Genomic DNA, 16,030 nt, shown 5'->3' on the forward strand with positions numbered 1-16,030 from the left:
AATTAGGCACAAATTAAGAGTTACAGATGAAACTGCCAAGATACTAAAGAAAGAGCCAATATGGATAATAGGTCTACTTTTGGTTTTCACATTCAAGAAACAGTAAAATTAGCATTCAGAAGTGAGGACAGAAAAAACTGAATCAAACAGAAAAGGTTAAATGAGTCAGAAAATTAGTTACCGAGTTATGAACAGTCAAAAACTGTTTTCTCTATGTGCTTATACAATCAGTAGAAACAAAACAGGCTGTAAGAAGTTTAGCAACATGCTGTGAGAAGTTTAGACGTACCTCAAAAAATAATATAAAATAAAATAAAAAGGCCAGAAAGGTTACAAGACAACAATGAACAGCTACAGGAATTTTCTGCTAGTAATCTTTCAGGGCCGGCATTGTGGCACAGCAGATTAAGGCTGCTGCCTGCACCACCAACATCCCTTAGGGGTGGTGGCTCATGTCCTGGCTGCTCCATTTCCAATCCAGCTCCCTGCTAATGTGCCTGGGAAAGCAAAAGATGGCTCAAGTGTTTGGGCTCCTGCCTTCAGCCTGGAACAGCCCTGGCCTGCAGCCACTTGGGGAATAAACTAGTGGACAGTGTCTCTGTTTCTCTCTGTAATTCTTTCATATAAATAAAAAATAAATCTTAAAGAAAAAGTTGAATAAGTAATCTTTCAACTGTTTTTAATTCAAAATTATTTGAGGATTGAGCAAATTTATTAAGTCTAACAGCTCTCAGCTGTTCATTAAAAAGTGTGATAACTGTCAAAGAATCCTTTTTTTTTTTTTAAGACTTCTATTCATTTATTTGAAAAGCAGAAAGCCAGAGAGACAGAGATAGAGAGACAGAGAGATCTCTTCCATCCACTGGTTCACTCCCCAAACAGCTATAACAGCCTGGGTTGGATGAGGCTGAAGCCAAGAGCCAGAACTACAGCTGGATTTCTCACACTTGGGCCATCTTCCACTGCTTTCCCAGTCGCATTAGGAGGAAGCGGGATCAAGTCGAGCAGCTGGGACTCAAACCAGAGGTTTGATATAGGATGGTGGTGTTCTGAGTGGCAGCTTAACCTGCTGTACCACAACGTGCTCCCCTACCCCAAAATCACTTCTAATTACGAATCTATCACTATTTATGTGAAACAAGTTCCCAATTAGAGCACTAACTTTAAAACAGCAGCATCTCACTCTACTAGTAGAAACACCGATCAGGAGCTGAAGAACTATGGCCCCTGGGCCACTGCTGGCCTCTCATCCTATTTTTATCAATAAAGCTGTATTGGAACACAGTCACATTACCTAAAGCTGCTTTTGCATTGGAACAGTAGAGGTGAGTAACTCAGAGAATGAGTGACCCCACAAGCCTAAAATACTTTTTATCTAACTGTTCACAAAAAGTTTGTGAATCCCTGACTTATGTAAAGAAGTTCTCTAAGAAAATTAATATTAGTGATTCTGATCAGGAAGAAAACTATGATCCCACTTGTTTAAAAAAGTATATGATCCCATGCTGGGATGAACTAAATATTTAGGATGACAAACAGTATCTTTTCTGTCAAGCCTCAAACACCATTTTAAAAGTGGAAAATGGGCCCCAACTGGGCTCAAGCTCATACTGGTCAATGAAACAAGTAATGAAAATGGCCTTAAATACATAAATATTGGCAAGTTACCTAAGATAACAGTAGAAAATGAAATCATTAAAATAACAGTGACTTACGCTGTATGTGAATGAGCTGCTTTGGCATCTTAAATTCCCCAGGATATATAGATTCATAGTAAGCAATATTACTTTCTGCCTCTGGAACTGGAATAACCATATTATCCCTCTTCTCGCCATACACCTGCTGTGCTGAGATCGCCCGCTGAAGATGATGTTCCTAGAAAGAGGGAAAACAGGTATCTGTATTTAACAAGTAGCAAACAGAATGGATATTCTTACTAAGGAAGATTTTAGAAGTAGGTCTTGGGAGCAAGCTGTTAACACAACTAGTGGTAAAAACATTTTAAGCAGAAAAGAAAGATTTCATTAGAAACATTTCCTCACCTTTCTCCAAAAGGCACTACACACACAAAACTGAGTTAAAGAGATTTCAGAGTTGACCAAAACTGTTAAACGCTTGCCCCTGCACTAAACAGATATTAGAAGACAAATAGTTAAAAACACTTGAACTTATTATATGAAAAAGGATATGAAAAAGTATTTTATTGACTGAAATTGATTCATATGGCTGTTTACACAAATTAACAGGATCTTTTCAAAGAAGGGTAGAGATCAGTATCTCCATTTTCAGTTTATGACACTGATGAAACTAAAACCAACCCAAACCCTAGTCTTCTTTTCAAGCAATAGTTTTTTGTTTTTGTTTTTGTTTAATTTCTGGGAGCTTCTCTGGACAGTAGTTAAGAGCACATTGAGGCTAGAAGCAAGCACTCTGGAACTCAGGCTGTTTGGATTAGAACTGATTCCAACATTAAAATAGTTTGTGACTCCTGGTAAGAAATAAAGTTTTCTAAGTCTATTTGCTCAAGGTAAAAGAAGAAGAATCTATTTCATAGAACTGGCTGCAGGTTTAAGTAATATAAATGTGACTAGAATGTCTAGAATAAGGTCTGGCACATTAACAGGTGTTCAAAACAGTTTTTGGTTTAGTCACCACCCAAGAAGTTTTTACTAGTCTATGACATTTACCACCAGCCATCATAAAAATATTATTCTCATTCAAACCACTGATACTGAGTTTTGGTATAAAATTTATTAAACTATTTATATACATATGAAATACAAGTTCATGAATGGAAATCATTCCAATAGTATGAAAAATTCCAGTCCTCAGTTACCCTGTTAAGAATACATACATTCTTCCAAACGTTTTCTCTATATAAACATAAACATACATTTAAATATACAATGGATCCTACTGTATTTATGATCCTCTAGCTTTCACTCATGTGATACATCAGACCTTTCTATAAGGACACTTTATTACATTGTTTACAACAGCTCCTTTGTATTCTACTATATGCATGTACTGTAACTCATTCAATCAGAAAATAATTCATGGGAGGGGGTTCTGGAAGGGGGTGGCACTGTGGCACAGTGGGTAAAGCTGCTGTTTGCAGCACTGGCATCCCATATGGATGCTGGTTGGAATCCCAGCTGCTCCACTTCTGATCCAACTCCCTGCTAATTTGCCTGGGAAAGCAGCGGAAGATGGTTCAAGTCCTTGGACCTCTGCACCAGCATGGGAGACCCTGAAGAAGCTCCAAGCTCCTGGCTTCAGATTGGCCCAGCTCTGGCTGTTGTGGCCATTTGGGGAGGGAAACAGCAGATGAAAGACCCCTCTCTCTGCCTCTGTGTCTCTGTAACTCTGCTTTTCAAATAAATTAATTTTAAAAAGATTTATTTATTTGAAAGAGTTACAAAGAGAGATGAGAGGGAGAGGGGGAAAGGGGAAGTCGGGAGAGGGGCAGAGGGAGAGGCCTTCCATCTGCTGGTTCAGTCCCCAATTGGCTACATCGGCTGTAGCTGCGCCAATCTGAAGCAATGAGCCAGGAGCTGCCTCTGGGTCTCCCACACTGGTGCAGGGGCCCAAGGACTTGGTCATCTTCCACTGCTTTCTCAGGCCATAGCACAGGCACAGCTGGGATATGAACTGGTGCCCATATGGGATGCCGGCACTGCAGGCTGGGGCTTTGATCTGCTGCGTCACAGCACCAGCCCATAAATCTTTAAAATAAAAAACAAAACTCTGGAAACAACCTAATGTCTTACTCCCCAAATACTGCAGAATCACCCTTGTACTATTTTATACAAGTTATCTTTGTGATCTTGTAGAAGAATCTGCAGGACAACTACAAATGGAAGTGCTCTGCAGTGACAACCACACATATTCCTATCACTCCCTGGAGTATTTCTTGACATTCCTTTTGAATTAAGAATCTGTACCCATCTTATTTTAGGTGAATATATTCACAAATAATGGTTAAGTTTTTTCTTCTTCCCTCAAATGTTATTCTTTACTTACTTCCCTTATTGGCATTTAAATACTTGGCCTATTTCCTTCTCAATATTAAAGAAATCAGTTCCCCATAATAAGCTTTATATTTTTCAGTGTTTGACTTCTATTTTTTCCCATACAGAAAGTTCTACCGGTCAGATTTATTAAACATTTTCTTTATGGTTTTGTCATGCTTAACAGAGGTAAGTCTTATACTTACAAACCAGGACGTGTAAACATCGATTATCTTTTGTTACAATTCAATCTGATCTTTGATTCTAAACCCTTAGGCTGCCTAATGGCTCCTGGGAGCTGACAGAAACTAAGTGTACAAGTTCTATGTACGTGGAAGCAAGGAGGGACAGTGTGACTGATTGTTAATTCTATCTTCTCATACTTTGGGACAATCTGCTGTGATTTCTACTAGCTCCAAATGCCCATACATGGGGTGTTTCTGTGAGCCCCAGCTGGGTAGTTAGTCATATATATGTTCCTCTACTCTTACAATACCCTCAAAATATCAGAGACATGTTCTTTAACCTAGCCCCAGTAAGCATGCAGTCACACAAAATTCAAGGAGTGGGGGAAGCAAGGCACATTATTTTTTTTAAAGATTTATTTGAGAGGCAGAGTTAGAGAGAGAGGGAGGGAGAAACAGAAAGGTCTTCCATCCACTGGTTCACTTCCCAAATCATTGCAACAGCCGGAACTGGGCTGATCTGAAGCCAGGAGCTTCTTCAGGGTCTCCCATGTTAGTGCAGGGGCCCGAGCTCCTGGGCCATCTTCTGTTTTCCCAGGCCATTCGCAGACAGCTGGATTGGAAGAGGAGTAGCCAGGACACAAACTGGTGCAAATATGGATGCTGGCACTGCAGGCAGAGGCTTAACTTACAAAGCCCCAGCGCATTATTCTTTTTTGCGCTTTGTTATCCAGCTCAGAGCTCAATCTAAGACACAATTTTGGACTCTCACAAATCTGCCCTGTTTCACTCCTAGAGATCCTCCTGAATACAGCACTTCAGAATTAAATTTTTGTTTTATTAGTTCTGATGTCAGCCATCTAATACAACTGGGAGATGGCTATAGGTGATAATGGAATATCTTAGTTAAAAAAAAAAAGACTACTTTATGTTTCCCCAACCCCTAAACATTATTTTTAAAAAATCAAGTTTTTTTCTTACTTTTCTGTATTTTAATTTTATATCTACAATTCTTTTTGGTCTAAGAAAAGAATCTTTTTTCCCAAAATACTGGGCCATCTGTTCTAATACCATGCGCAAAATCATCTTTAACCCTTTATCATTAAAAACATCCCTATACCATAAAATAAATTCCTATTGCAGCTGGGAGTATTTCTAAACATTTATCCTCTCTGCTACATTCCTTTCTATGCCAATATTTTGTGTTTTAAACACCAAGACTCATACTACACTTGTCATCTAGTAAGGCAACTATCTCCTAATTTTTTCAATTTTTTTTTATAAAAAGCCTTATTCATTTATTTGAAAGGCAGAGTTACAGAGAGGCAGTGGAAGAGAAAGAGGGGTCTTTCATCCACTGGTTCACTCTCCAACTGGCTGCAATGGCCAGAGCTGTGCGAATCCGAAGCAAGGAATTTCTTCTGGTTTCCCACATAGGTGCAGGGAACCAAGCACTTGGGCCATCTTCCACTGCTTTCCCAGACCACAATAGAGAACTGGATCAGAAGTGGAACAGCTGGGACTCAAATTGCCACCCAAATGGGATGCTGGAACTGCAAGCAGCAGCTTCACCTGCTATGTCACAGTGCTGGCCCCCATTAATTCTTTATCAGATTTCTATTTTCCAGATAAACCATAATAAAATTAAATTTTAAGGTATGAAATGGAACCCCAAAAGTTGTGTATTTTATAGGCAATACAGCAGGGTAGGTAAGAATACAACTTTGTAATAAAGAGTGCTCTGAGTTTACAGGCTGGCTCCACAGTCTAGTAGCTGTGTGACTTTGAGACTTGAAACAAATTTACTTCATAAAGTGTTTTACTTACTTAAAAAAAATTCATTTATTTGAAAGAGTGATAGCGTTGGGGGTTGGGGTGGAGAGGGGAAGGTGAAAGATACTAATCTTCCATCTGATGATGCACTCTCCAAACGCCCTGAACTGCTGAAGCCAGGAACCAGGAACCCCATTCAGGTCTCCCACAAGCGTGTCAGGATCCCAAGTACTAGGGCCATTATCTGCTCCCTCTCAGGCATGCCAGCAGGACACTGGATCTAAACTGTGGTAGACGGAATTTGAACCAGGTATGGAATACAAGCATCTCAAGTGGCAGCTTTAACTTGCTTTTGTCACAACACCTGTCCCTTCTTTGTTTACAACAATTTTTGCTATCTGTAAATGTATCTTATATACCTAGCATAGGGGACTGGGTTAAAACAAAATGCCTAAGATGTACTAAGTATTCCATACATGGTATATGTATTCCACACACGTTTTATTATTAGAGAAGCTTAGAAGTTCCCCATATACTTAGTTATCATTTATATTCTCTTGTGTGAATGGTGTTCTGTAGAATTAATTACATTTACATCTATTTTTTAAAAATTTCTTTGAAAGGCAGGGTTACAGAGAGAGAGAGAGAGAGAGAGAGAGAGAGATTTTCCATCTGCTGCTTCACCTTCCAACTGGCTGCAACAGCCAGGGCTGGGCCAGGCTGAAACCAGGAGCCAGGAACTCCATCTGGGTCTCCCACTTTTTCCATGGTTTTCCGAGGTGCATTAGCAGAGCGCCAGATGGGAAGTGGAGCAGGTAGGAGATGAACCAGTGCCCATCTGGATTGCAGGTGGCTTAACCCACTGTGCCACAACATAGGTCTGACTACTTTTTTTAAATCATGGTAATATCTACTTTTTACTTTTTAATATTACAGTGACTACTCACTAATCTTAAAAATCTTATGTCTGGGCCGGCGCCGCGGCTCATTAGGCTAATCCTCCACCTAGCGGCGCCGGCACACCGGGTTCTAGTCCCGGTTGGGGCGCCGGATTCTGTCCCGGTTGCCCCTCTTCCAGGCCAGCTCTCTGCTGTGGCCAGGGAGTGCAGTGGAGGATGGCCCAGGTGCTTGGGCCCTGCACCCCATGGGAGACCAGGAAAAGCACCTGGCTCCTGGCTCCTGCCATCGGATCAGCGCGGTGCGCCGGCCGCAGCGCGCTGGCCGCGGCGGCCATTGGAGGGTGAACCAACGGCAAAAGGAAGACCTTTCTCTCTGTCTCTCTCTCTCACTGTCCACTCTAACTGTTAAAAAAAAAAAAAAAAAAAAAAAAAAAAATCTTATGTCTGGTTGTTTTTGCTGTTGTTGGTACAAAAATTTCAATCACACAGAATTTTCCTATCTTTAACAGGAAAATGATCTTCCCTTTATACATGGCATTTGGGGTTAAGCGTCTTGATTTGTATGCAACAAATATACTTTCAAATGGTTCAATCAAAAAACAAGATTTAGGCTGGCGCCACGGTTCACTAGGCTAATCCTCCACCTGCGGCACCAGCACCCTAGGTTCTAGTCCCGGTTGGGGTGCCGGATTCTGTCCTGGTTGCCCCTCTTCCAGGCCAGCTCTCTGCTGTAGCCTGGGAGTGCAGTGGAGGATGGCCCAAGTGTTTGGGCCCTGCATCCGCATAGGAGACCAGGAAAAGAACTTGGCTCCTGGCCTCGGATCGGCGTAGCGTAGCGGCCATTTGGGGGGTGAACCAACGGAAGGAAGACCTTTCTATCTCTAACTCTGTCAAAATAAATAAATAAATAAAAGATTTAAAGAAAAACAATACTGCAAATTATGAACAGTTACAGAATCTGAGTTAAAGGTATGTCAATGTTCACTGTACTGTCAACTTTTCTATAAACTTGATTATTTTTATAAAAAATACAGAGGAAAAGTAGTACCTGAGATTTATATACACACACACACACACACACACACACACATTCTCCATTGGTAAAATTCTCCCAAGCCTTAAAAAAAGACATTTCTCTGAACTGGGCTAACTATTAGCTTACACTATTCATATTTATTCATAAGTCTGAGGAGTCTGAGACAGAAGGGGAAAGCAAAAGAGAAGGCTAGTGTGGCTACAGGACATCAGTGGGACAGGGACAGGGTCAATGCACCTGCACAGGGGTTAAGCACCAACCAGATAAGGCAGTCTCAGGGTGATAGTAATTGAAAAGTTTATCACTCCACCTGCAGTGTAGAAAAAGGGCTATCTTCTATATGCATCCTTTAAACAGTCCAGAACAATATTTAGTGACATAGACAAACTATCAACTTATTAAGTAGAAGACAGATCTGCAACTTTTATGTTCAGGATTTTGTTTAATAAAAAGATAAAACTGAACATATCTATATGTTAAAAAAAGTTTACTAGTATAGATCAATCTTCCCTGTACTTTTTTCCACCTATGATGGCTTATTGTTATCAATAAGCCTCCCCAATCTAAGGATCATTAGGAGCTGAGATTCTTACCTATTTTGTTCTCGGCTGCACCTCCACCCTGAAACAGTGCTGGGCATAAAGCATGATGCTTAAATGAACTTGTGTGAGTGCTAATGTTCCACCAGATACATGCATGTGCAGACACAAGCAAGCATGTACTCATACATGCGGGCAGGTACACATATATACATAAAGCTTCAAAATATGTACACCAGAAAGTTAAAAGATCACCTGTGGGTTGAACATTTTTGAAATTCTCCCCAACACTTTAATTTCTCATTGTTGTAAAATGTACCTGGAATACCTCTTGACAGAAAAAAATTTGAGATTTCACTAAATGGACAATGGTAATTTTTTAAAAAACTGTATGTATTTGAGAAACACAGAGACACAGAGACACAGAGAGGCGGGGAGAGAGACACAGAGAGCTCCCATCCACTGGTTCACTTCCCAAATGTCTGCCAATAGTCTGGGCTGGGGTGGGTTGGGCAGAAGCCATGAACTGGGAATCCAATCTAGGTCCGCCACTGTGAGTGGCAGAGGTCCAACTATTTGAACCATCACTTACTGCCTCTTGAATCAGGAGTAGAATCAGGAACACAGCACAGCCGGCACTTGAATCCAGGTCCCAAGTGGTATCTCGCCTGCAGTGTCAAACACCCATCCCTATCACTGAAATTTTAAACATAAAATTTTAAAATCAACCTAATTGCAGCACTGCATAAGGCTGGCACTGCCAAACTGTAATCACTGGAAATATATGCTGACTGGGCAGGATGAGCCAGTGGAGAAGCAGGATGAGCTATCAGCTTTGTTTGTCCAGGAGACAAACCCTCTGAAGATTTAAGACCCTAATGACACTCCTAGAAAATCTGTAGAGGTACAGTAGTGAGTGGCATAAGGAGACATCCCCTCAGAGTAAGTGGCGCATTTCTGCATATTTCATCTCCTACCACAATGAAGCACAACCTACTAATTTCAAATTGCCAATGGGTAATCTAGTAAGAATGGATAGTGAAAAAAAAGAAAAATGTAACTTCAGCAAAGGTTGAGCTTGAAACTTCTCATATTTTTTAACATTGGAACTTCTGAGAGCTGTTAACAGGCTGCTGATGGTTCTTCATGAACGAGGACACAGCAACTACAAACTTGTGATCAATCATTTTGTCATCAACTGGCCAATCACAGAGAACTTCTGGAATACGGTTTGGGAAACACTGACACAAAACCAGAGCTAGAGATACACAGCTTAACATCAAGGCTCATAAAGCTGATTCATTAGTTAACTCAGACTGTATTTACTTAATGGAAATACGTAACGTGTCTGCAGTGGGGACACTACAGAGAATGAAACAGACATGCAGTACACGGCATGGTAGGGCTCACCAGTATGGAGTACAAGATACTAACCAACAGTATTGTTAGGTGATAGAGTTTATATGTTATAAAGTATTTACAATAATTAGGCTTTGTAGGACTTTCAGAACTCATCAACAAACCACCAAAATCAACTCTGATTTTTCATAAAATAGCAGAGGCATGAACTCTCAGGCCAGCCAGAAAGTAAATAAAATTCAATATTTAAAACAATTATTTTAGACAATCTTAAAAAATTAAGTCAGATGAATAAAAGCACTGCTAGTAACTGTAGACAATATTTTCTAAAAATAACAAAGAAGAAGAAGAAAACAGCAAACACTGATCTTTAGAAAGTTCAGAGGCACACTCTTCTGTCTCCACGGACCTTGCTATCCTGGCACTAGGCTCCAAAACATTCACTTTTGTACTTTCAGCCTGTCTAGTGCAATGGAAAAACACGAGCTTTAAATTAATAATTTATAGACTCAAGTATGACTCTTAGCTTCATCATCTGACCTCAAGTCTAGCCAGTCACCCTGCTATATACATTTATTATTTGCACAGTACATGCAATTTTACTTATACCCATTCTTTTTTCTGGCAAAAGAATCTTTTTTACTCTCCTCTTTGTTATTTTTGCTTACCCTTTAAAAATACTGCCTTTGCAGTGGCTTTTATAGTCTCATTTAAATGCATGGGTAGTTACTAGAAAAAGGCGAAATTAACTAAACAGAGCATATTATTAATTTTGAGAAGTGGGAAATATATTTTATTACAGAAGAGCAACATCAGCTATCTGTTGGTAAAATTCTATCTGAAGAGGCAGTTTTTGCAAATGTGTCATAAACATGCACGCCATGTCTATGCCGAAATAGTCAAACATCTCTGCTGAGACCCCAGCACACCATGGTGATCTTCAGTGTCCATTAATACCTTTTCTCTGCCTACTTTAGACAGAATTTATCCCTCATTTGTATTCCTGCAGTACTATATGCTGTTCTAACTGCATATATACTGATCTTTCAAAATGTTTGTTCTTTAAAATTATAGACCATATCTAAAATGCTTCTGTGTCCTTTCCATGACAAGACGTATTCTCATATTTGAAAACTGTAAAATTTTCTTTTAAAGATTCATTTACTTATTTGAAAATCAGAGTTAGAGAGGCAGAGAGAGAGAGAGGGAGGGAGGGAGGGAGGGAGGGAGGGAGGGAGGGAAGGAGGTCTTTCAGCCGCTGGTTCACTCCCCAATTGGCCACAACAGTCAGAGCTGTGCCAATCCCAAGCCAGGAGTTTGGGCCATCTCCTCTGCTTTCCAAGGCCATAGCAGAGAGCTGAACTGAAGTGGAGCAGCTGGGACTCCAGCCAGCGCCCATATGGGACACTGGCACTATAGGTGACGGCTTTACCCCCTACACCACAGAACTAGCCCCTACTGCAAATTTTTAAGGATAAAAGCTAAATACGATTGTATCTGAAACCTACTCTGTATCTAGTATGATATTTTGGCTTACTCCAAGTGCTCAATATTTTACAAAATATTATACAAATGTAAGAAGGATCAACCCAAATATAACACATGGAAAAGTATTCCTACGTGCTTAACAATAAATTCTAATAAATATCAACAGACAAAAAGAGCTATTCGGGGTGAACACTGAAAAACAGTTGGTTAAGCCATTGCTTAGATGTGCACATCCCATATGGGTATGCCCATCTGAGTCCTGGCAACTCACATTCATTCCTGCTAATGCACCCTGGCAAGTAGCAGATGATGGCTTGAGTGCTTGGGTCTCCATCACCCATGTGAAGACCCAGGTGGAGTTCCAGACTCCTGGCTTCAGCCTGACCAAGACCAGGCTGTCGTGGGCTGTAGTAAATCAGGGTATGGAAGACCTTGCTCTCTCTGTTGCTCTGCCTTTCAAGTATGTGAAAACAAACTGACATCAAGAAAAAGATATTTAAGGTTGCATTATGGAAATTCCTAAACAAATATTATTTTCATTTATTCTCTAAGTTTGTATGACATTTAGCCATAACAACAATTAAAATCATATTTAAGGGCTGGCGCTGTGGCTCAATAGGCTAATCCTCCGCCTGCAGCGTCAGCACCCCGGGTTCTAGTCCCGGTCGGAGCGCCGGATTCTGTCCCGGTTGCCCCTCTTCCAGTCCAGCTCTCTGCTGCAGCCTGGGAGTGCAGTGGAGGATGGCCCAAGTGCTTGGGCCCTGCACCCCATGGGAGACCAGGGGAAGCACCTGGCTCCTGACTTCGGATCAGTGCAGTGTGCCGGCCACAGCGCGCTTGCCGCAGCGGCCATTCGGGGGTGAACCAACAGAAAAAGGAAGCCCTTTCTGTCTCTCTCACTGTCCACTCTGCCTGTCAAAAAAAAAAGTCACATTTATATCTTTTCAATCACTGAGTGAAAAATAACTCACGAGAAATGCCAATAATGTGTAAAATTCCTAATGGGTAAAAAAAGTAATGACTAATTATGTTAAAGTTACTTAAGAGGTTTAAACTAAATTCCGTATTACTTATGCATAAGAGCTGGACTCCAGTGCTGCTTGAACAAAATGTTGAGAGGCAGAGAGTGAACAAGCAAGCAAGAAAGCATACTTTTAGGGCCAGTACTGCAGCACAGTGGGTCAAAGACTCAGCCTGCCATGCAGGCATCCCATATGGGTGCCAATTTGAGTACTGGCTGCTCCACTTCCAATCCAGCTCCCTGCTAATGCTCCTGGGAAAGCAGCAGCAGATGCCCCAAGTGCTTGGGCCTCGGCCACCCATGAGGGAGACCCAGAAGAAGCTCCTGGCTCCAGATCAGTCAAGTTCTGGCCGTTGTGGCCATCTAGGGAGTGAACTAATGGATGGAAGACCTCTCTAACTCCGGCTTTGAAATAAATAAATCTTTAAAAGAGAGAGAGAGAGAGAGAGACAGCTCACATACACTGCACTCCCATCTGCTGGTTCACTCTCCAAAAGCCTGCTAAGACAGGCTGGGGCTGGGCCGAGGCTGAAGTCAAGAGCCAGGAGCCAACGTAATGCTGGTCTACAGGTAATTCTCTCCCAGTGTCTGCATTAGCAGGAAGTGGGACTCGAACCCGTGACATAAGAAATAGACATCTTACCTGATAGGCCAAACATCCACCCTCAAATGACATTTTTAAGAACTGAAACATGAACCCTATCCAAAAGTACTCATTCTCTAGTACATCCAAACACATCTTGTCTGATTGGTCACTGTAACAGACTTCGAACTACTTTGTCTATTCTTCACAGAACAGTCAGGAGTAATCCTGTCAATATAAATGTCAGTTCATGTCATTTTTCTATCCAAAATCTCTCAATTATTTCCCCTCTCACTCATAATAAAAGCCAAAGCCCTTAAAATTGCTTCCAAGGATTTACATTCCTTGTTACCTCAACATCATTTGCCACTCTCCTACTCACTCCTCCTCTCGTTAAGACTAAATTCCTCACTTTTGTAGCAAACAGCTTATTCCCTCACCACCTCCAAGATTTTGTTCAAAATCATCTTCTCAGATCATTCCTTACCAGCTCTGCCACTATACTCATACATCCAACAAAATGGCTGAAATTAACAATGCTAACAATATCAAATGATGATAATGTAAAACAACCATAACTCTGATACATTGTTAGTTAGAAAAAGGCACTGGCAGCTCCTATAAAGCCAAACACACAATCCATTTGGCCCAGTTTCACTCCTAAGTACTTTCTCAAGAAATGAAACTACAAGTCCAAAGAAAGATCTGAATCTGAATATTCTCACAGCTTAATTCCAGTTTTCCAAACTGGAAACCAACCAAAGGTCCATCAATAGGAATATTACTCAGCCACAAAACAACTATTTACAAATCCAACAGCAGGGTAATTCTAAAAAACATTATAATGAGTAAAAATGTTCTACACATGCATACTAGAGTATTTATTTGAAACTCTAAAGCAGGTAAAATTAACTGATGGTAGCGAAAAATATAATGGTAGTTGCCTCATGGGGCAGAGACTGAGAAGAGGAATGAAGGAGTCTTCTGGGACGCTGGTAATGTTCTGTATGTTGACAGGCGAGCTGTGTTATAAAATATATGAATTTGTCAAGATGCAGCTAATACGAATATACACTATTTGTGAATTTCAGTGAATATTAATTTTATCTCAAAAGGAAAAAAGACAGTAAACAATGAACTCTAGTTAACAATATGCATACTGTAATATTTAGGAAAATAACTTCAGTTTCATTTTGACTCCTGCCTTCTCTGTCCACTATTTGTATCCCTGTAGACTAGGGCTGTTTGTGTTACATTAACTTGGTTATTATAGTCACTTTCTATCCTCAGAAAAATTCATCACCTAAGTGGAATGTTTTTTAAAAAAAAAAGGTTTAAAACATTGCTATTTTGACTTATAATCTTCATGGGGGGATGATTTCTGAGCCTAAAGTAGTCTTTGAAAGATAAGACTCATTTACACCTGCCACTGTTAGGTACATTTTAAAACTCATGCAAATAAAATACAAAATTTTTTTAATACAACAGCCTCAAGCAGCAGCACTCTGTCCAACATTAAACATGTATAACTGATGGTGCAAAAGAGGGATGCACAAACCAAAGTCCTTAGCCCTTACCTTGCAATTTCATTCACTTTAATGGTTTTTGCTACCATTTCTATGCAGGTGATGATTCTGAAGCTAGATTTCCAGCCCAGATTTCTACTGAACTCCAGACACACACATGAAGACCTCTTATTACACATGTTCCAAGCCATCTCTCTCAAGGCACCAACAACCCCTCCCTACGACTCTCAAAGTCTGCTCCCCTTCTTGCATCACCTACTGCAATGACAGCACCCTCATATAGCAGGCAACCAAAGCAAGAGCGCTGGTCTTTTTCCCAGCTGCCATTTGTTTCATACTTCATCATTTCCAAATCAGACACCAAATCCTACAGATTCTTCATTTGTTTTATGTCTAAAAATTATTCTTTATTTTTTAATCCATTGCTATAGTTCAGGAAGAAAGTGGCTTTTTTACCTTGAGTTATCACAATATTCCCACTCTTCAATAGCTACTCACAGTGACTTTTCTAAGGGTTTGACCATATCATCCTCACATTAAGTCCCTGTCTCTCTACTGCCTCTTTGCAGAAATTCAAAATTCTTGCATGGCATACAAGGCTGGAGCACTTGCTAATTCAGTTAAACACCTCACCATTTTCCACTCTGAATTATATGCTCTACTGATAGTGACCATCTAGTAGAATTTGCCAGGAACACCTATATGTGATGTTCTTTGTCTCATCCACATCTCTTTTCCATCTATATAACTATACTAGCTGTCTATCCAGATTCATGTAGATAGTCTCCCACATCAGCACGTAATACAATCAAAATAGCAACAAAGAGAACAGAGGCAATTTTTAAAAGTCTATCGTCATGAAGTTCCAACTGAAATCTTTATGATGCTGAAAATGGACGAAGAATCCAGAAAAAATGGCCTGGTAGGGAGTCCATGCCCCCAAACTACCTGCTTCACTTCAGAAGGGGCATGGCAAGGAAGAAGAATAATAGCAGGAAAAAGTTCAATTCTAAGATCTTTTTTAAAAAATCCATAAACTAGATAAACTAATAATCTATGGATTTTGTAATTTGAGTTTTGAGTTATGAACCCTTAGGTTTCATTACTACATCTATTATTTATCTTTCCAGAACTAAAGTAACATGACATCTGTTACATGCCAGACCTAAGCATTATGTAATTTCATTTTTTTTCATTTACAGATCACAACCTCTGCAAGACATAGACATGATCAGCCCCTTTCAGAGATCATTAAACCTGCCTAGGTTCACACAGTTAGCTAAACATTATTATTTTTTTTTTCACGATTTATTTATTTGAAAGCTAGAGTTATACAGAGAGATGGAGAGACAGAAAGAGAGACAGAGATCTTCCATCCAGTTTCACTCCTCTAATGGCCTCAACAGCCAGAGCTGGGCGAGGCCAAATCCAGAAGCTTATCCAGGTCTCCCACACGGGTGTGGTAGGTGCCCAAGCACTTGGGCCATCTTCTGCTGCTTTTCCCAGAGGATTAGAGCAGGGAGCTGGATAGGATGTGGAGTAGCCAGGACTTCAAAGAGCAGGCAGCAGCTTTACTTGCTATGTCACAACACCAGCTGCTGAACATTGTGA

General features: G+C 40.5%; 1 protein-coding gene across 4 annotated transcripts in view; it reads right to left on the reverse strand.

The window, feature by feature from the left end:
* Positions 1 to 16,030, reverse strand: part of EPC1 (enhancer of polycomb 1) — a 108,237-nt gene that overhangs the window by 33,065 nt on the left and 59,142 nt on the right. For all 4 annotated transcript variants that reach the window (XR_016219255.1, XR_016219254.1, XM_051821685.3 and 1 more), the window contains exon 2: positions 1,716 to 1,875. Coding sequence is in view for 2 of the 4 variants with exons in the window: in XM_051821685.3 (XP_051677645.3) it covers positions 1,716 to 1,875 (160 nt within the window). In the remaining 2 variants the exon portion in view is untranslated. The remainder of the gene's footprint in view (positions 1 to 1,715; positions 1,876 to 16,030) is intronic.

This window comes from Oryctolagus cuniculus, chromosome 13 (assembly GCF_051225735.1).
Source record: "Oryctolagus cuniculus isolate XC-2025 breed Fujian yellow rabbit chromosome 13, ASM5122573v1, whole genome shotgun sequence".
NCBI classification, from domain to species: Eukaryota; Metazoa; Chordata; class Mammalia; order Lagomorpha; family Leporidae; genus Oryctolagus; species Oryctolagus cuniculus.